The following is a 27,298-nucleotide window of genomic DNA, read 5'->3' as shown; positions in this document are numbered from 1 at the left end:
CTTCTCTTCTCCAAAGAATGATGCGGGTCTCTCTCTCTCTCTCTCTCTCTCTCTCTCTCTCTCTCTCTCTCTCTCTCTCTCTCTCTCTCTCTCTCTCTCTCTCTCTCCCTCTCTCTTACTTGTAAAATAAGTAGGTACTCACTGTCAGTGTATTTCAACTTCCTTAAAGAACAAAATGATTATTTCTCACATAAATATTCAACTTCTTGTAAATCGTCCATGTTGTCTCGCATTAGACACAAATTATCTACTTTTACAACATAGTTGGTTAAACAACCACAGAAATCGTGAACATGTATTGTCTCTAGCTAGACTGTGTTAAAAGTTTTTTTTAAGGCTTCAGAATCTCAATTGTTCTTGTTATTTATAACAATGGGGTCTGATATGATTAGCACAGAATAACCTAGGCGTTCCACGGTATATTTTCACTAGAACTTCCATGGATTGTCTGACAAGTACTTGTCAGTGCCGTTTGTTCCCCGCATCTACCTTCTGCTCACAACTCATTTCAAATCTGCAGACACAGACATGTGACACACAGTAGGTAGGATTCTGGCATCCCACTCTCACATATAAAATATCGTATGTTCGAGATGGTAGTAGGCCGAGTGGTTCTAGAATTTATGCAGAAAATCTCGAAACACTACATATTCCCTCCTCAGATTGATCGTGTGATATTTTTTACATAATCATGATGTAAATAACATCAGCCATAACAACATAACATATCATACCTATATGTTAGATGATGTGACTTACCATACAAAAGCGCTGGCAGGTCGATAGACACGCAAACAAACACAATCATACACACAAAATTCTAGCTTTCGCAACCAACGGTTGCTTCGTCAGGAAAGAGAAAGAATAAAAGTCCTCAATCTTTCCTCTCCCACATCCATACTGGCTGTTCAGAGCATCCTCCTACAGGCCAACCGCAAATTAGAACAGCACGCCACCCTCCATCTCAAAAAACTATCCAATCTCCTGGTTTCCCACCTCCGGAAAGGCAACTCGCTTACCTTTCACAACTTTTCCTGCAAACCTCAACCTCCTCTCATTGCACACAGACCCAGTCTCTCCCATCTACTCAATCTCCCACTTCCAGCTCCACTCCCTCCAAAACCTCAAAATTCCAATCAACACAATCTGGAACCACAACACCCTAATTCAGTAGTTAACCTTTCCTCCAAACCTCTCTCCCAATCCGAAACTTCTGTCCTATCCAAAGGCCTCACCTTCAGCCCCACTCCCAGATTCAACCAAACAGCCCTCGTCAAAGATTTACTGTCCTACACTCATACTCTCTGCTGGAAATATCACTTTGCCATGAAGAAAAATGATCCTAATCCTACTCCTAATGATCCAACTCCCCAAGACACTATCCAAATTGAACCCTGCCTGGAACAGTTCCGTCCTCCATCACAGTGGGACTCACCTCCTCTTCCTCAAAATCACCCTCTCCAAACCTTCCAGGAATTTCTGACTTCCATCCTTGCCTCTCAATCCTTCTTAAAAAACCTTAATCCTACTCCCAACATCACCACTGCTGAAGCCCAAACTATCCATGATCTGAAGGCTGACCGATCCATCGTCATTCTTCCGGCGGACAAGCGTTCCACGACCGTGGTACTTGATCGTCGGGAGTATGTGGATAATGGACTGCGTCAGCTTTCAGACAACACTACACACAAAGTTTGCCAAGGTAATCACAGGCGGAGCTTCAAGGAATCCTCAGAACCTTAGGCCCCCTACAAAACCTTTCACCTGACTCCATCAACCTCCTGACCCCACCAACACCCCACACCCCTACCTTCTACCTTCTTCCTAAAATTCACAAACCCAATCATCCCGGCCGCCCCATTGTAGCTGGTTACCAAGCCCCCACAGAACGTATCTCTGCCTATGTAGATCAACACCTTCAGACCATTACATGCAGTCTCCCATCCTTCATCAAAGACACCAACCACTTTCTCGAACGCCTGGAATCCTTACCCAGTCTGTTACCCCGGAAACCATCCTTGTAACCATTGATGCCACTTCCTTATACACAAATATTACGCACGTCCAGGACCTCGCTGTGATGGAGCACTTCCTTTCACGACGATCACCTGCCACCCTACCTAAAACCTCTTTCCTCATTACCTGAGCCAGCTTCATCCTGACCCACAACTTCTTCACTTTTGAAGGCCAGACGTACCAACAATTAAAGGGAACAGCCATGGGTACCAGGATGGCCCCCTCATAAGCCAACCTATTCATGGGTCGCTTAGAAGAAGCCTTCTTGGTTACCCAGGCCTACCAACCCAAAGTTTGGTACAGATTTATTGATGACATCTTCATGATCTGGACTCACAGTGAAGAACTCCAGAATTTCCTCTCCAACCTCAACTCCTTTGGTTCCATCAGATTCACCTGGTCCTGCTCTAAATCCCATGCCACTTTCCTTGACGTTTACCTCCATCTGTCCAATGGCCAGCTTCACACGTCCATCCACATTAAACCCACCAACAAACAACAGTACCTCCATTATGACAGCTGCCACCCATTACACATCAAACGGTCCCTTCCCTACACCCTAGGTCTTCGTGGCAAATGAATCTGCTCCATTCCGGAATCCTTGAACCATTACACCAACAACCAGAAAACAGCTGTCGCATCCCGCAACTACCCTCCTGACCTGGTACAGAAGCAATTAACCAGAGCCACTTCCTCATCTCCTCAAACCCAGAACCTCGCACAGAAGAACCCCAAAAGTGCCCCACTTGTGACAGGATACTTTCCGGGACTGGATCAGACTCTGAATGTGGCTCTCCATCAGGGATACGACTTCCTCAAATCCTGCCCTGAAATGAGATCCATCCTTCACGAAATCCTCCCCACTCCACCAAGAGTGTGTTTCTGCCTTCCACCTAACCTTCGTAACCTGTTAGTTCATCCCTATGAAATCCTCAAACCACCTTCCCTACCCTCTAGCTCCTACCCTTGTAACCGCCCCCGGTGTAAAACCTGTCCAATGCACCCTCCGACCACCACCTACTCCAGTCCTGAAACCCGGAAGGTGCACACGTTCAAAGGCAGAGCCACATGTGAAAGCACCCACATGATTTACCAACTGACCTGCCTACACTGTGAAGCTTTCTATGTGGGAATGACCAGCAACAAACTGTCCATTTGCATGAATGGACACAGGCAGACAGTGTTTGTTGGTAATGAGGATCACCCTGTGGCTAAACATGCCTTGGTGCACGGCCAGCACATCTTGGCACAGTGTTACACCATCCGGGTTTTCTGGATACTTCCCACTAACACCAACGTGTTAGAACTCCGGAGATGGGAACTTGCCCTTCAGTATATCCTCTCTTCTCGTTATCCGCCAGGCCACAACCTCTGCTAATTTCAAGTTGCCGCCGCTCATACCTCACTGTCATTCAACAACATCTTTGCCTCTGTACTTCCGCCTCGACTGACATCTCTGCCCAAACTCTTTGCCTTTACAAATGTCTGCTTGTGACTGTGTATGTGAAACCTGAAGTGCGGCTTCAGCCGAACAAAACTTTATGAGTTTTTCTACGTATCTGTAGTATGTCGTGACCATATGTCAATGAATGGAGCTACAGTGAATTTATGAAATCGTTTCAATCATTTGTAATATGACATCTCTGCCCAACCTCTTTGCCTCTGTATATGACTGCTTGTGTCTGTATATGTGTGGATGGATATGTGTGTGTGTGCGAGTGTATACCCGTCCCTTTTTCCCCCTAAGGTAAGTAATGGTAGGTGAATACGGATTGGGGGGAAGAAATGAAAGAGGAAGCCGCCTTGTAGAATTTTGCACAGAGCATAACTTAATCATAGCTATCACTTGGTTTAAGAATCATGAAAGAAGGTTGTATACATGGAAGAACCCTGGAGATACTAAAAGGTATCAGATAGATTATATAATGGTAAGACAGAGATTTAGGAACCAGGTTTTAAATTGTAAGACATTTCCAGGGGCAGATGTGGACTCTGACCACAATCTATTGGTTATGAACTGTAGATTAAAACTGAAGAAACTGCAAAAAGGTGGGAATTTAATGAGATGGGACCTGGATAAACTGAAAGAACCAGAGGTTGTACAGAGTTTCAGGGAGAGCATAAGGGAACAATTGACAGGGATGGGGGAAAGAAATACAGTAGAAGAAGAATGGGTAGCTCTGAGGGATGAAGTAGTGAAGGCAGCAGAGGATCAAGTAGGTAAAAAGACGAGGTCTAGTAGAAATCCTTGGGTAACAGAAGAAATATTGAATTTAATTGATGAAAGGAGAAAATATAAAAATGCAGTAAATGAAGCAGGCAAAAAGGAATACAAACGTCTCAAAAATGAGATCGACAGGAAGTGCAAAATGGCTAAGCAGGGATGGCTAGAGGACAAATGTAAGGATGTAGAGGCTTATCTCACTAGGGGTAAGATAGATACTGCCTACAGGAAAATTAAAGAGACCTTTGGAGATAAGAGAACGACTTGTATGAATATCAAGAGCTCAGATGGAAACCCAGTTCTAAGCAAGAAAGAGAAAGCAGAAAGGTGGAAGGAGTATATAGAGGGTCTATACAAGGGCGGTGTACTTGAGGACAATATTATGGAAATGGAAGAGGATGTAGATGAAGATGAAATGGGAGATAAGATACTGCGTGAAGAGTTTGACAGAGCACTGAAAGACCTGAGTCGAAACAAGGCCCCTGGAGTAGACAACATTCCATTGGAACTACTGACGGCCTTGGGAGAGCCAGTCCTCACAAAACTCTACCATCTTGTGAGCAAGATCTATGAAACAGGCGAAATACCCTCAGACTTCAAGAAGAATATAATAATTCCAATCCCAAAGAAAGCAGGTGTTGACAGATGTGAAAATTACCGAACTATCAGTTTAATAAGTCACAGCTGCAAAATACTAACACGAATTCTTTACAGAAGAATGGAAAAACTAATAGAAGCCAACCTCGGGGAAGATCAGTTTGGATTCCGTAGAAACACTGGAACACGTGAGGCAATACTGACCTTACGACTTATCTTAGAGGAAAGATTAAGGAAAGGCAAACCTACGTTTCTAGCATTTGTAGACTTAGAGAAAGCTTTTGACAATGTTGACTGGAATACTCTCTTTCAAATTCTAAAGGTGGTAGGGGTAAAATACAGGGAGCGAAAGGCTATTTACAATTTGTACAGAAACCAGATGGCAGTTATAAGAGTCGAGGGGCATGAAAGGGAAGCAGTGGTTGGGAAGGGAGTAAGACAGGGTTGTAGCCTCTCCCCGATGTTATTCAACCTGTATATTGAGCAAGCAGTAAAGGAAACAAAAGAAAAATTCGGAGTAGGTATTAAAATCCATGGAGAAGAAATAAAAACTTTGAGGTTCGCCGATGACATTGTAATTCTGTCAGAGACAGCAAAGGACTTGGAAGAGCAGTTGAATGGAATGGACAGTGTCTTGAAAGGAGGATATAAGATGAACATCAACAAAAGCAAAACGAGGATAATGGAATGTAGTCGAATTAAGTCGGGTGATGCTGAGGGAATTAGATTAGGAAATGAGACACTTAAAGTAGTAAAAGAGTTTTGCTATTTGGGGAGCAAAATAACTGATGATGTTCGTAGTAGAGAGGATATAAAATGTAGACTGGCAATGGCAAGGAAAGCGTTTCTGAAGAAGAGAAATTTGTTAACATCGAGTATAGATTTAAGTGTCAGGAAGTCATTTCTGAAAGTATTTGTATGGAGGGTAGCCATGTATGGAAGTGAAACATGGACGATAAATAGTTTAGACAAGAAGAGAATAGAAGCTTTCGAAATGTGGTGCTACAGAAGAATGCTGAAGATTAGATGGGTAGATCACATAACTAATGAGGAAGTACTGAATAGGATTGGGGAGAAGAGAAGTTTGTGGCACAACTTGACCAGAAGACGGGACCGGTTGGTAGGACATGTTCTGAGGCATCAAGGGATCACCAATTTAGTATTGGAGGGCAGCGTGGAGGGTAAAAATCGTAGAGGGAGACCAAGAGATGAATACACTAAACAGATTCAGAAGGATGTAGGTTGCAGTAGGTACTGGGAGATGAAGAAGCTTGCACAGGATAGAGTGGCATGGAGCGCTGCATCAAACCAGGCTCAGGACTGAAGACCACAACAACAACAACAAGGTAAGTCTTTCCGCTCCCGGGATTGGAATGACTCCTTACCCTCTCCCTTAAAGCCCAAATCCTTTCGTCTTTCCCTCTCCTTCCCTCTTTCCTGACGAGGCAACCGTTGGTTGCGAAAGCCAGAATTTTGTGTGTATGTTTGTGTTTGTTTGTGTGTCTATCGACGTGCCAGCGCTTTCGTTTGGTAAGTCACATCATCTTTGTATTTAGATATATTTTTTCCCACGTGGAATGTCTCCTTCCCTCCCTCTCTCTCTCTCTCTCTCTCTCTCTCTCTCTCTCTCTATATATATATATATATATATATATATATATATATATATATATATAGAGGGAAACATTCCACGTAGGAAAAATATATCTAAAAACAAAGATGATGTGACTTACCATACGAAAGCACTGGCAGGTCGATAGACACACAAATATATATATATATATATATATATATATATATATATATATATATATATATATATATATATATATATATATATATATATATACACTCCTGGAAATGGAAAAAAGAACACATTGACACCGGTGTGTCAGACCCACCATACTTGCTCCGGACATTGCGAGAGGGCTGTACAAGCAATGATCACACGCACGGCACAGCGGACACACCATTAACCGCGGTGTTGGCCGTCGAATGGCGCTAGCTGCGCAGCATTTGTGCACCGCCGCCGTCAGTGTCAGTCAGTTTGCCATGGCATACGGAGCTCCATCGCAGTCTTTAACACTGGTAGCATGCCGCGACAGCGTGGACGTGAACCGTATGTGCAGTTGACGGACTTTGAGTGAGGGCGTATAGTGGGCATGCGGGAGGCCGGGTGGACGTACCGCCAAATTGCTCAACACGTGGGGCGTGAGGTCTCCACAGTACATCGATGTTGTCGCCAGTGGTCGGCGGAAGGTGCACGTGTCCGTCGACCTGGGACCGGACCGCAGTGACGCACGGATGCACGCCAAGACCATAGGATCCTACGCAGTGCCGTAGGGGACCACACCGCCACTTCCCAGCAAATTAGGGACACTGTTGCTCCTGGGGTATCGGCAAGGACCATTCGCAACCGTCTCCATGAAGCTGGGCTACGGTCCCGCACACCGTTAGGCCGTCTTCCGCTCACGCCCCAACATCGTGCAGCCCGCCTCCAGTGGTGTCGCGACAGGCGTGAATGGAGGGACGAATGGAGACGTGTCGTCTTCAGCGATGAGAGTCGCTTCTGCCTTGGTGCCAATGATGGTCGTATGCGTGTTTGGTGCCGTGCAGGTGAGCGCCACAATCAGGACTGCATACGACCGAGGCACACAGGGCCAACACCCGGCATCATGGTGTGGGGAGCGATCTCCTACACTGGCCGTACACCACTGGTGATCGTCGAGGGGACACTGAATAGTGCACGGCACATCCAAACCGTCATCGAACTCATCGTTCTACCATTCCTAGACCGGCAAGGGAACTTGATGTTCCAACAGGACAATGCACGTCCGCATGTATCCCATGCCACCCAACGTGCTCTAGAAGGTGTAAGTCAACTACCCTGGCCAGCAAGATCTCCGGATCTGTCCCCCATTGAGCATGTTTGGGACTGGATGAAGCGTCGTCTCACACGGTCTGCACGTCCAGCACGAACGCTGGTCCAACTGAGGCACCAGGTGGAAATGGCAAGGCAAGCCGTTCCACAGGACTACATCCAGCATCTCTACGATCGTCTCCATGGGAGAATAGCAGCCTGCATTGCTGCGAAAGGTGGATATACACTGTGCTAGTGCCGACATTGTGCATGCTCTGTTGCCTGTGTCTATGTGCCTGTGGTTCTGTCAGTGTGATCATGTGATGTATCTGACCCCAGGAATGTGTCAATAAAGTTTCCCCTTCCTGGGACAATGAATTCACGGTGTTCTTATTTCAATTTCCAGCAGTGTGTGTGTATATATATATATATATATATATATATATATATATATATATATATATATATATATATATATAGAGAGAGAGAGAGAGAGAGAGAGAGAGAGAGAGGGAAACATTCCACGTGGGAAATATATATCTAAAAACAAAGATGATGTGACTTACCAAACGAAAGCGCTGGCACGTCGATAGACACACAAACATACACACAAAATTCTAGCTTTCGCAACCAACGGTTGCCTCGTGAGGGAAGAGGGAAGGAGAGGGAAAGACGAAAGGATTTGGGCTTTAAAGGAGAGGATAAGGAGTCATTCCAATCCCGGGTGCGGAAAGACTTACCCTAGGGGGAAAAAGGACGGGTATACACTCGCACACACACACTTATCCATCCACACATATACAGACACATGCAGACATATACAGAGGCAAAGAGGTTGGGCAGACATGTCATATATATAAAAATTAATAGAGGGAAACATTCCACGTGGGAAAAATATATCTAAAAACAAAGATGATGTGACTTACCAAACGAAAGCGCTGGCACGTCGATAGACACACAAACAAACACAAACATACACACAAAATTCAAGCTTTCATCAGGATGAGGCAACAGTTTGTTGCGAAAGCTTGAATTTTGTGTGTATGTTTGTGTTTGTTTGTGTGTCCATCGACGTGCCAGCGCTTTCGTTTGGTAAGTCACATCATATATATATATATATATATACACACACAGGGCTATTACAAATGATTGAAGCGATTTCATAAATTCACTGTAGCTCCATTCATTGACATATGGTCACGACACACTACAGATACATAGAAAAACTCATAAAGTTTTGTTCGGCTGAAGCCGCACTTCAGGTTTCTGCTGCCAGAGCGCTTGAGAGCGCAGTGAGACAAAATGGCGACAGGAGCCGAGAAAGCGTATGTCGTGCTTGAAATGCACTCACATTAGTCAGTCGTAACAGTGCAACGACAGTACAGGACGAAGTTCAACGAAGATCCACCAACTGCTAACTCCATTCAGCGATGGTATGCGCAGTTTAAAGCTTCTGGATGCCTCTGTAAGGTGAAATCCACGGGTCCCCCTGCAGTGAGCGAACAAACGGTTGAACGCGTGCGGGCTAGTTTCAAGCGTAGTCCGCGGAAGTCGACGAATAAAGCAAGCAGGGAGCTAAACATACCACAGCCGACGGTTTGGAAAATCTTACGGAAAAGGCTAAAGCAGAAGCCTTACTGTTTACAATTGCTACAAGCCCTGACACCTGATGACAAAGTCAAACGCTTTGAATTTTCGGCATGGTTGCAACAGCTCATGGAAGAGGATGCGTTCAGTGCGAAACTTGTTTTCAGTGATGAAGCAACATTTTTTCTTAATGGTGAAGTGAACAGACACAATGTGCGAATCTGGGCGGTAGAGAATCCTCACGCATTCGTGCAGCAAATTCACAATTCACCAAAAGTTAACGTGTTTTGTGCAATCTCACGGTTTAAAGTTTATGGCCCCTTTTTCTTCTGCGAAAAAAACGTTACAGGACACGTGTATCTGGACATGCTGGAAAATTGGCTCATGCCACAACTGGAGACCGACAGCGCTGACTTCATCTTTCAACAGGATGGTGCTCCACCACACTTCCATCATGACGTTCAGCATTTCTTAAACAGGAGATTGGAAAACCGATGGATCGGTCGTGGTGGAGATCATGATCAGCAATTCATGTCATGGCCTCCACGCTCCCCAACTGAACCCCATGCGATTTTTTTCTGTGGGGTTATGTGAAAGATTCAGTGTTTAAACCTCCTCTACCAAGAAACTTGCCAGAACTGCGGGCTTGCATCAACGATGCTTTCGAACTCATTGATGGGGACATGCTGCGCCGAGTGTGGGAGGAACTTGATTATCGGCTTTATGTCTGCCGAATCACTAAAGGGGCACATATCGAACATTTGTGAATGCCTAAAAAAACTTTTTGAGTTTTTGTATGTGTGTGCAAAGCATTGTGAAAATATCTCAAATAATAAAGTTATTGTAGAGCTGTGAAATCGCTTAAATCATTTGTAATAACCCAGTGAAATGAAAATATATCTAAAAACAAAGATGTGGGTTTTAGGGAGAGGGTAAGGAGTCATTCAATCCCGGGAGCAGAAAGACTTACCTTAGGGGGAAAAAAGGACGGGTATACACTCGCACACACACACACACACATCCATCCACACATATACAGACACAATCAGACATATTCAAAGACAAAGAGTTTGGGCAGAGATGTCAGTCAAGGCGGAAGTGCAGAGGCAAAGATGTTGTTGAATGACAGGTGAGGTATGAGTGGCAGCAACTTGAAATTAGCGGAGATTGACGCCTGGTGGGTAACGGGAAGAGAGGATATAATGAAGAGCAAGTTCCCATCTCCGGAGTTCGGATAGGTTGGTGTTAGTGGGAAGTATTCAGATAACCCGGACGGTGTAACACTGTGCCATGATGTGCTGGCCATGCACCAAGGCATGTTTAGCCACAGGGTGGTCCTCATTACCAACAAACACTGTCTTCCTGTGTCCACTCATGATAATGGACACTTTGTTGCTGGTCATTTCCACATATAATGCGTCACAGTGTAGGCAGGTCAGTTGGTAAATCACGTGGGTGCTTTCACACGTGACTCTGCCTTTGATCGTATACACCTTCCGAGTTACAGGACTGGAGTAGGTGGTGGTGGGAGGGTGCATTGGACAGGTCTTACACCGGGGACCGTTACAAGGGTAGGAGCCAGAGAGTAGGGAAGGTGGTTTGAGGATTTCATAGGGATGAACTAACAGGTTACGAAGGTTAGGTGGAAGGCAGAAACACACTCTTGGTGGAGTGGGGAGGATTTCATGAAGGATGGATCTCATTTCAGGGCAGGATTTGAGGAAGTCGTATCCCTGCTGGAGAGCCACATTCAGAGTCTGGTCCAGTCCCAGAAAGTATCCTGTCACAAGTGGGGCACTTTTGTGGTTCTTCTGTGGGAGGTTCTGGGTTTGAGGGGATGAGGAAGTGGCTCTGGTTATTTGCTTCTGTACCAGGTCGGGAGGGTAGTTGTGGGATGCGAAAGTTGTTGTCAGGTTGTTGGTGTAATGGTTCAGTGATTCTGGACTGGAGCAGATTCGTTTGCCACGAAGACCTAGGGTGTAGGGAAGGGACCGTTTGATGTGTAATGGGTGGCAGCTGTCATAATGGAGGTACTGTTGTTTGTTGGTGGGTTTAATGTGGATGGACATGTGAAGCTGGCCATTGGACAGATGGAGGTAAACGTCAAGGAAAGTGGCATGGGATTTAGAGCAGGACCAGGTGAATCTGATGGAACCAAAGGAGTTGAGGTTGGAGAGGAAATTCTGGAGTTCTTCTTCACTTTGAGTCCAGATCATGAAGATGTCATCAATAAATCTGTACCAAACTTTGGTTTGGCAGGCCTGGGTAACCAAGAAGGCTTCTTCTATGCGACCCATGAATAGGTTGGCGTATGAAGGGGCCATCCTGGTACCCATGGCTGTTCCCTTTAATTGTTGGTACGTCTGGTCTTCAAAAGTGAAGAAGTTGTGGGTCAGGATGAAGCTGGCTCAGGTAATGAGGAAAGAGGTTTTAGGTAGGGTGGCAGGTGATCGGCGTGAAAGGAAGTGCTCCATCGCAGCAAGGCCCTGGACGTGCGGGATATTTGTGTATAAGGAAGTGGCATCAATGGTTACAAGGATGGTTTCTGGGGGTAACAGATTGCGTAAGGATTCCAGGCGTTCGAGAAAGTGGTTGGTGTCTTTGATGAAGGATGGGAGATTGCATGTAATGGGTTGAAGGTGTTGATCTACGTAGGCAGAGATACGTTCTGTGGGGGCTTGTTAACCAGCTACAATGGGGCGGCCGGGATGATTGGGTTTGTGAATTTTAGGAAGAAGGTAGAAGGTAGGGGTGCGGGGTGTCGGTGGGGTCAGGAGGTTGATGGAGTCAGGTGAAAGGTTTTGTAGGGGGCCTAAGGTTCTGAGGATTCCTTGAAGCTCTGCCTGGACATCAGGAATGGGATTACCTTGGCAAACTTTGTATGTGGTGTAGTCTGAAAGCTGACGCAGTCCCTCAGCCACATACTCCCGATGATCAAGTACCATGGTCGTGGAACCCTTGTCCACCGGAAGAATGACGATGGATCGGTCAGCCTTCAGATCATGGATAGCCTGGGCTTCAGCAGTGGTGATGTTGGAAGTAGGATTAAGGTTTTTTAAGAAGGATTGAGAGGCAAGGCTGGAAGTCAGAAATTCCTGGAAGGTTTGGAGAGGGTGATTTTGAGGAAGAGTAGGTGGGTCCCGCTGTGACGGAGGACGGAACTGTTCCAGGCAGGGTTCGATTTGGATAGTGGTTTGGGGAGTTGGATCATTAGGAGTAGGCTTAGGATCATTTTTCTTCATGGCAAAGTGATATTTCCAGCAGGGAGTACGAGTGTAGGACAGTAAATCTTTGACGAGGGCTGTTTGGTTGAATCTGGGAGTGGGGCTGAAGGTGAGGCCTTTGGATAGGACAGAAGTTTCGGATTGGGAGAGAGGTTTGGAGGAAAGGTTAACTACGGAATAGGGTGTTGTGGTTCCAGATTGTGTTGATTGGAATTTTGAGGTTTTGGAGGGAGTGGAGCTGGAAGTGGGAGATTGAGTAGATGGGAGAGACTGGGTTTGTGTGCAATGAGAGGAGATTGAGTTTTGCTGGAAAGGTCGTGAAGGGTGAGTGAGTTGCCTTTCCGGAGGTGGGAAGCCAGGAGATTGGATAGTTTTCTGAGGTGGAGGGTCTCATGCTGTTGTAATTTGCGGTTGGCCTGTAGGAGGATGCTCTGAACAGCCCGTGTGGATGTGGGAGAGGAAAGATTGAGGACTTTTATTAAGGATAGGAGTTGACGGGTGTGTTCATTGGCTGAGTTGATGTGTAGGAGAAGGATTAGGTGGGTGAGGGCAATGGATTGTTCAGTTTGGAACTGGTATAGGGACTGATGGAAAGAAGGGTTGCAGCCAGAGATGGGAAATTGGGGATAATGCCAAATGTCAGACATGCCTGAGAAAATAGAATATGGGAGCGTAATCTGGCTATGGCGAAGGCATGTTTGCCGAGGGAATGTAAATATAACTTAATGGGGTCGTTGTGGGGGTGATGTGAGGGTGACATGGTATTAGAAGGTGGAAAGTGTAACATGAGGCTGAAATGAAAATGAAAATAAAAATATATGGGGAGAGATAAATGTGAACTGGAAAGTAACTGGAGATCTGGTGTGAAAAAAGGCGAAAAAGTGTTGGTTACAGCTGGGTTATATTGGACTTGGGTTGGTAGACAACGATGTGCACAAAGGTTAAGTGGTTGTGTTGCCGCCAAAACACGTTAAAGGAAGGAGAATTTCGGAAAAATTTCGAAAAAACTGCGTGTAAATGTATTAAAAGGAGTGGTTTTGTGGTGGCAGATTATGAAAATGAGGCTAACAATTGCCTGACGAACAAATAATGACGTTAAAACCTGTGGGAAGCGGCTAAAAATTATCAGTGATGTGGGGAAATCGGAAATGGAAATAAAGCGAAAGTTATTAGAACTAGCCGAAATGGTTGTTTAATAGGTGAAAGGAACTGTTTGTGAACTAGAAATGGTGGATTTTATAGCAGCGGTAGTGTTGAAAGCGGAAAAATTTTTTTTGGTTATGGTTTGGAAGTGGGTTACATATTATTGAGTATATATAGGCGGGATAAAATAGTTTAGTAGATTACGGTAAAAAGGAAAAGATGAATACAAAGTGAAACTACTGGCAAAAGAAGAAAGAGAAAATAAGATAACAGAAAAAATTTCGCAATGGAACAGTGACAATAACAAACGTAATTGTTGGGTTCAAATTAATGATATGAATGTAATAGAGGGAAACATTCCACGTGGGAAAAATATATCTAAAAACAAAGATGATGTGACTTACCAAACTAAAGCGCTGACAGGTCGATAGACACACAACCTAACACAAACATACACACACAATTCTAGCTTTCGCAACCAACAGTTGCTTCGTCAGGAAAGAGGTAAGGAGAGGGAAAGACGAAAGGATGTGGATTTTAAGGGAGTGGGTAAGGAGTCATTCCTATCCCGGGAGCGGATAGACTTACCTTAGGGGGAAAAAAAGGACAGGTATACACTCGCACACACACATATCCATCCGCACATACAAATGTCTGCTTGTGTCTGTGTATGTGCGGATGGATATGTGTGTGTGTGCGAGTGTATACCTGTCCTTTTTTCCCCCTAACGTAAGTCTTTCCGCTCCTGGGATTGGAATGACTCCTTACCCTCTCCCTTAAAACCCACATCCTTTTGTCTTTCCCTCTCCTTCCCTCTTTCCTGATGAGGCAACAGTTTATTGCGAAAGCTTGAATTTTGTGTGTATGTTTGTGTTTCTTTGTGTGTCTACCGACCTGCCAGCACATTTGTTTGGTAAGTCACATCATCTGTGTTTTTATATATAAACACAATGCCAGCCCAAACGTTCACAGAAAATCTGTGTTGATGAGGTGATTGCACAATTGCATGCAGATTCTCGTCAGCCCACACATGTTGATTGTGAAAATTTACAATTTGATCACGTTGGAATGAAGCCTAATCCGTAAAGAGAACATTTGCACTGAAATGAGGATTGACACATTGTTGGATGAACCATTCGTAGAAGTGTACCCGTGGAGGCCAATCAGCTGCTGATAGTGCCTGCACATGCTGTACATGGTATGGAAACAACTGGTTCTCCCGTAGCACTCTCCATACAGTGACGTGGTCTATGTTTCCTTGTACAGCAGCAACTTCTCTGACGCTGACAATAGGGTTATCGTCAACTGCACAAAGAATTGCCTCGTCCATTACAGGTGTCCTCGTCATTCTAGGTCTTCCCCAGTTGCGAGTCATAGGCTGGAATGTTCCGTGCTCCCTAAGACGCCGATCAATTGCTTGGTCTTCCTGTCGGGACATATTCGTTCTGGAAATCTGTCTTGATACAAACGTACCGCGCCACGGCTATTGTCCAAAACCACGGTCATGATGAACACTAACCTGTTGATGCTACGTACTGATGTGTTCGATGCTAGTACTGTAGAGCAATGAGTCACACGTCAACACAAGCACCGAAGTCAACATTACCTTCCTTCAATTGGACCAACTGGCGGTGAATCGAGGAAGTACAGTACACACTGACGAAACTAAAATGAGCTCTAAGATGGAAATTAAGCGTTTCTGGACATATACCTATCCTTTTTTCCCCCTAAGGTAAGTCTTTCCACTCCCGGGATTGGAATGACTCCTTACCCTCTCCCTTAAAACCCACATCCTTTCGTCTTTCCCTCTCCTTCCCTCTTTCCTGATGAAGCAACCGTGGGTTGCGAAAGCTTGAATTTTGTGTGTGTGTTTGTTAGTGACTCTCTCTATATAAATATGATGTAACTTACCAAACGAAAGTGTTGGTACGTTGATAGAGTACCCTCTTAAACAGGCTTCTGCTTGCTGTCTTTCTACTGTTTTCTTACTCTACTTTCTTTAGACATGAGCATTTGTGCAAGGTGTTACTCAATTTTTCTAATATTTAGGAATTATGAGGACTCCCTTTCTCCAATCGTAAAATCCAGGTGTTTGTGACACATGAGTAATCTACTTTCTGTTCTCATCTATTGTACTACCTTTTCTTAGTATGTATTATTTTTGCTATTCTTCATAGTTTGGAGGAACTCTGGGAAAAATGAAAGTGTTCTTTAGAAACTCGTAAATTTCCATGAAATATAATAATGCTTGTTGTGTATAGAATTCAAACGTTCCAAAATAATCCCTACAAAATTTTGTGACTTTTGTCATGATACTGTCCCTTTCCCCTAGGATCAGTACCTATACCTTGCCTGTGGATTGACCATATGAGTGCACTTCCTCTACCCATTCTGCTAGGTACACCCATTTATAAAACATTTCTATTTTTTTAGGCCACAGGTCGCCCTATCTCCAGGTAGGTACGCTTGCCCTATATACTTAGCAAATGCCAGATTTGCCCCCCCCCCCCCCCCTATCCTTTCTGAGTGGCCTTATGGTTCATTACCCCAGTATACATTCCTATGTATACTACAATTAAGTATATTCTGGTAAAGCTACATTCATTCTCTAGTACATCATCGACTCCCTAGAGTCCTCCTCTACTCAGCAACTCCTATACCCTTAGAATATACTATGTCTACCTATAATTCAAGTCTCACTATCCTACTATGCATCATGAGTAATTCCAATCTTGCTTGCATTCTCTTTCATTACTCATGCCTCCTTATACGTACACTCAACATAGGATCAGCATAGTTCACAGAAATTGTCATAGTGTTTATATAAATATATGTGTATGTTCTTATAGCTACATAAATATAGATAGGTGATAGTTTTTATATCAATAGGTGATGTAGAATTGTCATATTGTTTATATACCTACCGTATTTACTCGAATTTAAGCCGCACTCGAATCTAAGCCACACCTGAAAAATGAGACTCGAAATCGAGGAAAAAGAAATTTCCCGAATCTAAGCCGCACCTGAAATCTGAGACTCGAAATTCAAGGGGAGAGAAAAGTTTTAGGCTGCACTTTCAAATCGAAACAAAGTTGGTCCATTGTAATATGAGACACAATTTAGGTTGAATGAATGACGATACAGCCACAGTAGTTTGGTTCGAGTCGTAAGCTTAGTAGTTAAGCTTTACCAGGTAGCCGTTGTTATGCGTCAGGTGCTCCGTCCGTATTTATACAGGTACCCTTCCTTTTTCACGTGCTTCGTCTGGTTTGAATTGATTGCTTATTTTTCTTTGATCTGACAAGTGCAGTTCTCTTTGTTATAGGTGTTTCCGTCACTCAAAGCTGAAAATGCATTACTGTGCTGTGTCATGCATTGTTTGTCGCATTCTGAAAATGAGGGTTTACGGCCTGTCGCCGCTCGTGGCGTGGCTTGCTTTTGTTCACGCTACCGCCGCTTACAATTTAAAAAAATCAAAGAGAGGAATCGTCTCATTAGCGAAACAATGGCAAAAGACTGCTATTCGTTGCTACCTACACTGCTGCTTTCTTTGATAATGATCAACAAGAACCAAATAATAGACTGCGTATGATAGAAGATGTTCTGAACGAGAATTTAGCGAAAATTTTTTCCGTTTGAAAATCTTTGCAGACGCCTCTTTAGTACATTACATTATGCAAAGAAATTAGAGTCATCTTAGATTTAAAAATCTAGTCAATTGCCATGCTTCATTTCTGACTGTATCACTATTAGGCATAAGAATAATACGAATATAAACATGACACGGTATGTATATTCTTCCGCGTCTGCTGTTGTCTCACTCTAGTTTCGTAGTTTATTAGGCAGACAGGATTTAAATGAGATAGCAGCAAACACGAAAGAATACATGGCAAAATGTTTATATTCGTATTATTCTTATGGTGAAGAGAATACTGCATGTGATTCACAATTCATAAAAGTTCCTATTAGCAACCATTTCTTCTCACAGTTAGGAAAAAATTCAGAAAGTAGAGTTGGCCATATTGACAAATATCCCAAACAGTCTTGCCAGTCGGATTTTCGTAGTACATTGAAATGCTGCTACGTTCGAAGAGGAACAATACGGAATTTGTATTTACTTCGTTGGATAATGTATGAAAATGCAGTGGTCGAAACTCGGGGCGGAGAAAAAAAAAGCTCGTCTTCCACCTTTTTTTTATTTATTTACTGACGCAGAGGTTTTGGTGCCAGTATTTGTCTTTGTGCCTGCGAAGCATGCCTGCGTAATGCTACATATATTCGATGACAGAAGTTAGTTGTGGCGGCACCTACCAACATTTTTCAGAACTTCCGCTTACTTTGCACTCGATTCTAAGCCGCAGGCGGTTTTTTGGATTACAAAAACCGGAAAAAAAGTGCGGCTTAGATTCGAGTAAATACGGTATATGTGTATGTTATCTATATATTCTAACATTTTTGACCTCTAAAGTGTATGAAGTGTATGTGCAAACTTCCCCCTTCTCTTATATGAGTCAACTTACTTGATCTTCTTCTCTGGATAGCTGGCTTCTGGAATCTCTATAAACTTCTTCTCCAAAGAATGATGCTAGTTACAGGAACCATAAAGACTCTCTCTCTGCCTGCGAAATAATTAGGTACTCGAAGAATACTTTTCAACAACTATCAGTATATTTGAGATTCATAAAGAATGAAATTCACACTTCGCACATAAAAATTAGACTTCTTGTAATTTACTCCTATCGCCTGACATTAGAAACAGATTTAAGTACATTTAGTAAATTGTTGGCTTAACAACCATAACTCCATTACAAACAAAACCTAAAATACATCTTGTCTCCAGCAAGTCCAAGATAAGAGTTTCCTCACAGTTTAGAATCTCAATTGTTCTTTTGTCACTAACAATAGTAACAATTACAAACAGCACAGAATAACACAGAAGTTCCTTGGTTCTTCCATGTGCTTTCACCATGACTTCCATGGATCGCCCGACAAGTACTTGTTGGTGCCGTCCAACCGCTGTGTCGACTTTTTGCTCGCAACTGATTTCACCCCAGCACACACAGACAGGTGACTCACAGTATATAGGGTTCCTTTCTCCCACTCACATCTAAAATACCATGTGTTCGAGATGGTGGAAGGCCAAGTGGTTCTAGAATTTATGCGGAAATTCTCGAAATACTACGATACATATAAATAGTTGATAGTTTTTACATCAATAGGTGATGTACAACCATATAGTGTATATATAACTACACTTCTGGAAATGGAAAAAAGAACACATTGACACCGGTGTGTCAGACCCACCATACTTGCTCCGGACACTGCGAGAGGGCTGTACAAGCAATGATCACACGCACGGCACAGCGGACACACCAGGAACCGCGGTGTTGGCCGTCGAATGGCGCTAGCTGCGCAGCATTTGTGCACCGCCGCTGTCAGTGTCAGCCAGTTTGCCGTGGCATACGGAGCTCCATCGCAGTCTTTAACACTGGTAGCATGCCGCGACAGCGTGGACATGAACCGTATGTGCAGTTGACAGACTTTGAGCGAGGGCGTATAGTGGGCATGCGGGAGGCCGGGTGGACGTACCGCCAAATTGCTCAACACGTGGGGCGTGAGGTCTCCACAGTACATCGATGTTGTCACCAGTGGTCGGCGGAAGGTGCACGTGCCCGTCGACCTGGGACCGGACCGCAGCGACGCACGGATGCACGCCAAGACCGTAGGATCCTACGCAGTGCCGTAGGGGACCGCACCGCCACTTCCCAGCAAATTAGGGACACTGTTGCTCCTGGGGTATCGGCAAGGACCATTCGCAACCGTCTCCATGAAGCTGGGCTACGGTCCCGCACACCGTTAGGCCGTCTTCCGCTGACGCCCCAACATCGTGCAGCCCGCCTCCAGTGGTGTCGCGACAGGCGTGAATGGAGGGACGAATGGAGACGTGTCGTCTTCAGCGATGAGAGTTGCTTCTGCCTTGGTGCCAATGATGGTCGTATGCGTGTTTGGCGCCGTGCAGGTGAGCGCCACAATCAGGACTGCATACGACCGAGGCACACAGGGCCAACACCCGGCATCATGGTGTGGGGAGCGATCTCCTACACTGGCCGTACACCACTGGTGATCGTCGAGGGGACACTGAATAGTGCACGGTACATCCAAACCGTCATCGAACCCATCGTTCTACCATTCCTAGACCGGCAAGGGAACTTGCTGTTCCAACAGGACAATGCACGTCCGCATGTATCCCGTGCCACCCAACATGCTCTAGAAGGTGTAAGTCAACTACCCTGGCCAGCAAGATCTCCGGATCTGTCCCCCATTGAGCATGTTGGGGACTGGATGAAGCGTCGTCTCACGCGGTCTGCACGTCCAGCACGAACGCTGGTCCAACTGAGGCGCCAGGTGGAAATGGCATGGCAAGCCGTTCCACAGGACTACATCCAGCATCTCTACGATCGTCTCCATGGGAGAATAGCAGCCTGCATTGCTGCGAAAGGTGGATATACACTGTACTAGTGCCGACATTGTGCATGCTCTGTTGCCTGTGTCTATGTGCCTGTGGTTCTGTCAGTGTGATCATGTGATGTATCTGACCCCAGGAATGTGTCAATAAAGTTTCCCCTTCCTGGGACAATGAATTCACGGTGTTCTTATTTCAATTTCCAGGAGTGTATATGTGTATGTTTCTTTATGTACACATATTCTTTCCCCTACAGTACCTTGTGGTTCTCACATTGTGACTGGTTTCTAGTCTGTAATTTTGATGTTTGTGTATAAATGTAATTTTGTGTGTATGTGGATGTGTGGTTGTGTAGTCTGATTCTTCAGCCTTCTTATCTGAAGATAAGATGTAGGTTAATGGAAACCACAGAAACAAGGAAGGACTTCTGCGATAGAAGTAGATGAATATGGAAAGAGGGAAAAAATAGATAGATCCTCAAATGAGAAGTAAGAAAGGAAATAAATAGAAATGGTTGCTAAGATTGAAGAAGAGAAAGAAGATAGCCTCAAAGACAGGAAACCCTTCCCACCCTCCTTCCCCAGGATCCCTACCTTGCAGGTACGTGAGAGAGACACCACAGGAGGTTTGGTGTTAAATTATCCACAACAGAATGGACATCTAAAATATCGTGTGTTCAAGATGGTAGAAGGCCAAGTGGTTCTAAAATTTAAACAGAAATTCTCTAAACACTACACTATCTGACCATCATTTTTCTGATGACATCATGTTGTATGCTTTCAGTCCAGATACACTTCGGTGGGAATGGATAACTTACATGATAACTAGCCAAGCTCAAAGAGCTAAAACCAAACAAAAATTATTTATGATAATGTGACATGTCTGTTCTGCCACCTATCAGGATGGTTTATCTGTAAGAGGCTGTAGTTATTTTCAGTTGATGTCTGAAGGTTAACAGGTATGTAGACCACTGGAGGTCAAGTCCCTAAAGAAATAATACCATGTAAGAAAATTATGACCAGCCGATCCACAAGAGCCACAGATCTCTCTCTCTCTCTCTCTCTCTCTCTCTCTCTCTCCCCCTCTCTCTCTTTCTCTCTCTCTCTCCCCCCTCCCTCCCCCCTCACCCTTTTTTGAAAAAAAAAGGGGGGGTGTGGGGGGTTGCCTGCTCGCACGTTGTTCTGTCAAGTGGCATACTGTACCATTCCACCATGTTTTAATGACTTCAGCGAAATTTCACATTTGCACTTCAATGAATAATGAGGAAAGATTGTACGCACATCAACCTCTATTTTGGGAAATACTATTTTTTTATAAATTTTAGCTTCCTACCAAGAGCTACCTCATTTAGAGTCTTGTGAATTTGCTGGTCATAATTGCCTGCTACACAGAACTGTTCCTTCAGTGACTTGTGCTTTTGTAGGCTTTATATCTGTTAACCTTCAGACATTGTTTGTAAACAGATGCAGAGTTTTTCAGTTAAATGATAAATGGTAGAACAGACATCTCCATATTGTAAATTAATTTTATTTTGTTTTAGTCATTCAAGGTGTGGCACTTCCCTCATTTGTAGAACAAGTTTGAATGCACCTAAAAACCTGTTGTACTTGAACAAGAATAATACATTATAAACACACTTAACAGAAAACTATCATGCTTAATAGTAAGTCTCAGAAGCAACTTTTAAATACAAAAACCATTTGTAGACTGACGGTTGCTTAGCAATGATGAAGAGATGTGTATTGTGAATTACTAGGAAACACAAAAAATAAACAACTATATCAGGGACCAAACTGGAGTAGGAGAAATGTAAATATGACTAGAATAGGATATGTACCAAGGTGAGTGGGTGATAGGTGGGTCAAAAAAGCTCTTTACAAGTTTCCAAGAGGAAATGATAGCATAATGTTGCATATATAGCTTGTTATACTGTGTGTCTGATGTTTTTCTATCTTTGCCACTTCTATCCTTCACACGGTCTTTTACTCCTTTGCATGTATTTGCATTGTTTTCTACAAAATATTCTGTGTCTTGAGTTTTTAAGTGCCTCTGTTTTATTCAAGAAATAAACCTCGGACATTATCTGCTGATATAATTTAATTACAGCCTGTCACAAGTAATACAGCGTGATTAGATGATATGAGAAAACATGCAGGAACAACATGGAGGTATATAGCAGAAGACCTTAATACATAGAAAAGTCCAGAACAGTGATTTATCATGTAATGAATAACAAATAGGTCATACTCCAGCTGTATTAAACATACTTTTTGTTAAGCTTTTGATCATTACATTCTGTAGTTCTCTGCATTCATTTAGTATCTATCTACCATTACATTAACTGGTGAAAAACAATGGTGTGATATAAGCAAAGTTTGTGACTCCAACTTTGTTATTGCATATGTTCACCATGTTCCATCAGTAATTACAATTGTCAGTGGTAACTAAAGGAATGAATTGTCAGTAGTTACTAAAAGAAAGAAGAAAACATTGCTACATAACGGGAAAAAGCTTCATAAAAATTGTTTAATACAGCTGAAAGGTGTGGCTTGGTAGTTAGATATGTAAATGCCAGATTACAAATCAAAAGGTCTGGGTTTCAGTCCTGATTTTGTCCTATGGTATTTTATGTCACTTACCACTCTTTCTCTCATTTGTATATGAAAGTGTCAAATTGCACCATGGCTGAGAACCTACTTTAAACTGTAAATCCCTTTATAACTAGCTAGATTGAATTGTAGGAAGGCAAGATCATAGTGCTTTGGCTAGTGAAGTACTGTGGGGTTCAGATCAAACACCATGTTGACTGATGCTTTACCTTTTAGTGGCTGCACTAGTTTTTCATGTAGATTGTAGCAAACCTCAAAGAAATGTAACACTTTAACTGTATGAGTTGGAATTTATCACATTGACAAATGTTTGAGTTATATATATTTAATTTTAATTGCATCAGCTGAATTTATTTATTATTGCAGAAGTTCTTTGTTGAGATGGAAAAAAAGCGCACTGAGCAGGCTCAGAAGATGCAAGAGGTATATGGAAGTACTGGACCAGTAATGATGAAACTTGAAAGTGTTGTCCTGCAAACAAGTACTGGCTGTTGCCCTCTTATGATACCTTACTATGAGTTCTGGGAACATGAGATTTTCATTTCACTTGTAAGGTCAGTACCTGATGTCAGTAATGCCACAAATGTGGACACTATTTTAACATTTTGCTAAAATACAGGGTTAAGCCGATTCCACAAGACTTTATCTTCTACATGAATGGAGACAAAAACTGGAGATAAATTTTTAACTTACACTTGAAACTATAACATTTTTTATTTTCAAAATAACCGCCCCATTTTCCAGGTGTACCTTTTACCTTTGGATATTTTTTATAGTTACACTTGAGGTCAGAGTTTTCGTTTATCTGTCACACATAGTTGACGTGCTCTCCATTGGTGAACATGCACACAGTAGTCAGGCTCAACATTTGTGAGCATGCCTATAGTTCAGGCTTTCACTGCTAATGCTATGCAGGCCACAGTTTGCCCAAAATTGTTGGAAGGTGAGATTTATGTGCCTTTTATGCCATAGAAGTTGCAGTGCCATATTCATGATGCATCTCACACTGCACAGTTGTAACTGAACCGCTACTGTTGAAACAGAGAAAGCAAAATACTTTTGATGCTGTAATTTCACCATCTCTGGAGTCCCATATTTGGTAATAACAAGTGAGCTAGCTGTACCGAAGACCTCCATCAGTAACCATACAAAATGGCAACCTACAATTAGCACCAAGGTAAACTTTAAGTTTCAATACATAAGTTAAAAATTACTCCAGTGTTCTAACTTCAGTTATGTACAAGATACAGTATTCTGAAATCAGATACATCTTTTAGAAACAACTTGTATTTTCTGTTATCATTTTGGTACTTGTCACTTGCACACACTCAGCTCTGTAAGGATTATAGAGCATGTAATGCAAAATACTGTTACTGATTTTATTTAACACCACAGTATAACTTTCTGAGAAAAATTCAAAAGAAAGTGTGAAAAGCAACATAAATATCAAGAATTTCAGTAATCTGGTACATAACTCGGGTCACTTTAATGCAACAGAATCTGTGGTAGACATGCATTGTATCCAGCAGGAATGTTTTTACCATACAAACTCTCAAGTCTATAAAACGAAGGCTTTTTAATAGCAAAGATAGAAAAAAGTATGTAAAATGGTAGAAGATAAAGGGAAGCAAAAAGTAGAGAGGGAGGAGGTGTGTGGATGAGAAAGAGAGAGAGAGAGAGAGAGAGAGAGAGAGAGAGAGTGAAACAACAACACACAACAGGATTTATGGGATCAATAAAAATCAAATCAAGTAAAATAAAGCTAACTCAAAATACCTGTATTTTGATACAAATAAAGACATAAGATTCATGAATTGTGAAAGTAAACTAACTGTTATGTCAAGGCACTAAAGGAATAAAATTCTTAAATCAAGGAGAGTTTCAGTCATTTCACTGTAGATGTGCATGGTGATTTTTCCACTGTGTACAAACTCTAGGGATTGATCAATGAGAGGATACAGAACAATAAATGTTTAATGAACTTATGTACGGAAATGCATGGTTTCCATACTAGAGACCATTTATTCGATCATACATTGTTATAGAGACTGTGGTCTAATATGCGCTGTGCCATTCAGCCACAGTTAACGTATGTACAGAAAATGGTTTCCATGTGTTTCAACACATTCATTTGCGCACCGTACCATGTTCTGTCCCGCACGTTCACATCAGCCAGGCTGCAACCGAACAGTATGAAAGGGAACATGAAATGCTGCTCCAGTGTCTCCATGTCTGGAATGGACTATGCATACATGATACTTTTGAGACGGCCCCAAAACCACAAACTGCACTGGTGAGATCTGGTGAACGAGAATGCTATGCAACTGTACCCCCTTGTCTGATCCGTTGACCATGGAAGACTCAATGGAGATGCACGCAGACGTTAATGGTGAAGTGAACTGGAGCGCCATCATGTAGCAGCCACATAACCCTTCAAATCATCAATGGCACTTCTTCCAGCAGGGGAGGCAAGGCCACCCACAAGAAACACCAACAGTTCTGGCCTGTTAGGTGACATGGAAGGAAGATTGATCCCAAAATATGGTCGCCAGTTATCCCAGCTCACACATTCCAGCTGCACCAATGCTGATAATTCACTGCCGCCAAACCATGGGGGTTCTGCATACTATCCGACAGATGACTGTTATGAAAATAGAAGATACCACATGAAAATTGAAGATACCATTCAGTGTAAAGGTGGCCTCACCTGTGAATGGGATAGATGACACAAATCCTGGAATCATGGTTGCCTGATGAAGAAACCAGTGACAAAACTGCTCCTGATGTGGAAAGGCCGTCGCTAATAAGCCATGCACACACTGTAGGTGGTAAGGGTAGCAACGATTGTCATGAAGAATGTTCCAAATGTCATATGGCTTACGCTGTACTGGCAGGCCAGGTGCATGGTACTGATATGGCAGTCACCTTCCACAGTAGTCACATTTTCTTCCAAGCCTGGTGTCCAAACATTTTGGGTATGTCCTTCATGATTTCCTGCTGTCTGAAACAACCCTGTCTCCACAAACACTGTTGCAAACATTGAATGCTGTGGTTGTTGTCAGTGGGGACAGGTCTCCTGATACAACCTTTCTGCCTGTCATCCATTTCCATATGCATTTCTGTAAGTAAACACGATGTTGGCAAGCTCGTGATTCGAATACGGAACCATTGTGTACATCACTGTGTCAGATCCACTATAAGATGAGCCAGCAAGAGAAATGAATGGGACACAACATTATCAATGAATATGGCAGGAGAGGGTGCTAGTGCATGACATATGAGGAACAGTACGAACCTCTAGGAGGGAACCATGCATACTGTAATTGTGGCTGCATGGTACAGTGAGTATTAGGCCGGTGGTCTCTAGCATGGAAACCGTGCATTTCTGGACGTAAGTTCATTACACATTTGCTGTTCCATATCCTTTCATTGATCAATCCCTAGAGTTTGGGGAAAAAAATCACCCCGTATAATTGACCACCAACAAAAAGCATTATTTACCAACTAAAATGGTACTTGAAATATATTTTCATTATTTGCACTCTAGAACTGATCTGTTTATGCCTTCTAAATAAATCAATTGTAATCACATACTTCAGTTAAATAAAACTGCCTTTGTTAAAGAGTCCCTTTCTGCTACTCGCACTATAAATGTAAAATTTCACTGTGCCTCATACCCTCTGATACCAGACATCACAACAATCTTTGCCTTGAACAGTTTTGTTGATTGTTCCAATTTGATTCACAGAACCCAAAGAAGTGCTCCAAAATCCATTCACATCTACTTACATTGCAGTTGGGTATAAATGGACAGCCAGCTAGTAAATGTGCCGACATGCATTTAAAACTGTAGTAGTTCATGTATTAAAAATTTTGCACTAAAATTTTCATGCATATCGTAGAATCCCTAAACTTAGTACCCTGCAGTTTTATTTAACTTTCTCTCCTCCATAGCTCACTGCATACCTTTTTGGTGGGTTCTTCTTTTCTGTTGCTGGGTTATGCATTGTAAAATGAGCCCACTTTTTGCTTTAAATACATTGGTGTAGAATCTCATACAACACATTATAACATGGATAGTAGGGATTGAAATTTGTTAGTTGGAGTGCAAATAGAAGTTGGAGGGTTGACCACAATTTGCCATATTAAATCCTTGATGTTCAGCCTGCAACTCCCAACAACTCCCTGCTTTTGTTATTGTTGGTATTCTCTCAACAGAAAACCTATCCCTCACAATTATTTTACAATTGTGGCCTTCGACTTCTTTTTTCTGCGATACTCCTTTACATGCAATCTAACAACAATGGCATTCAATATTCCTTCTTCATTTACAATAAAACCATTAGTGTTTATTATACGTCACAAAACAACTGACTGTGTCTCACTAAGACCCAGCTTAAGACTGCTGTTTTATAATTCTATCAAATGTTCCTTTTTTAAAACATTTTCATTTTAATAGATTCCACAGCATTCAGTGATCCTCTGTGAATTCAGTGCTCCTCTGTGTCAGTCAATAACAGTCTGTGAAGCTCTCGTGGTGCAACATAACAATTAATACATTTTTCCCACTTCCTC

At 42.9% G+C, this 27,298-nt stretch overlaps 1 protein-coding gene across 1 annotated transcript in view; it reads left to right on the top strand.

Moving 5' to 3' along the window:
* Nucleotides 1-27,298, top strand: part of LOC126263364 (dynein axonemal heavy chain 10) — a 1,742,213-nt gene that overhangs the window by 422,556 nt on the left and 1,292,359 nt on the right. The window contains exon 18 of the mRNA XM_049960456.1: nucleotides 23,090-23,277. Within this exon, the coding sequence (XP_049816413.1) occupies nucleotides 23,090-23,277 (188 nt within the window). The remainder of the gene's footprint in view (nucleotides 1-23,089; nucleotides 23,278-27,298) is intronic.

The sequence above is a fragment of the Schistocerca nitens genome, chromosome 6 (assembly GCF_023898315.1).
Source record: "Schistocerca nitens isolate TAMUIC-IGC-003100 chromosome 6, iqSchNite1.1, whole genome shotgun sequence".
NCBI classification, from domain to species: Eukaryota; Metazoa; Arthropoda; class Insecta; order Orthoptera; family Acrididae; genus Schistocerca; species Schistocerca nitens.
This window is presented reverse-complemented; position numbering and strand designations above follow the sequence as displayed.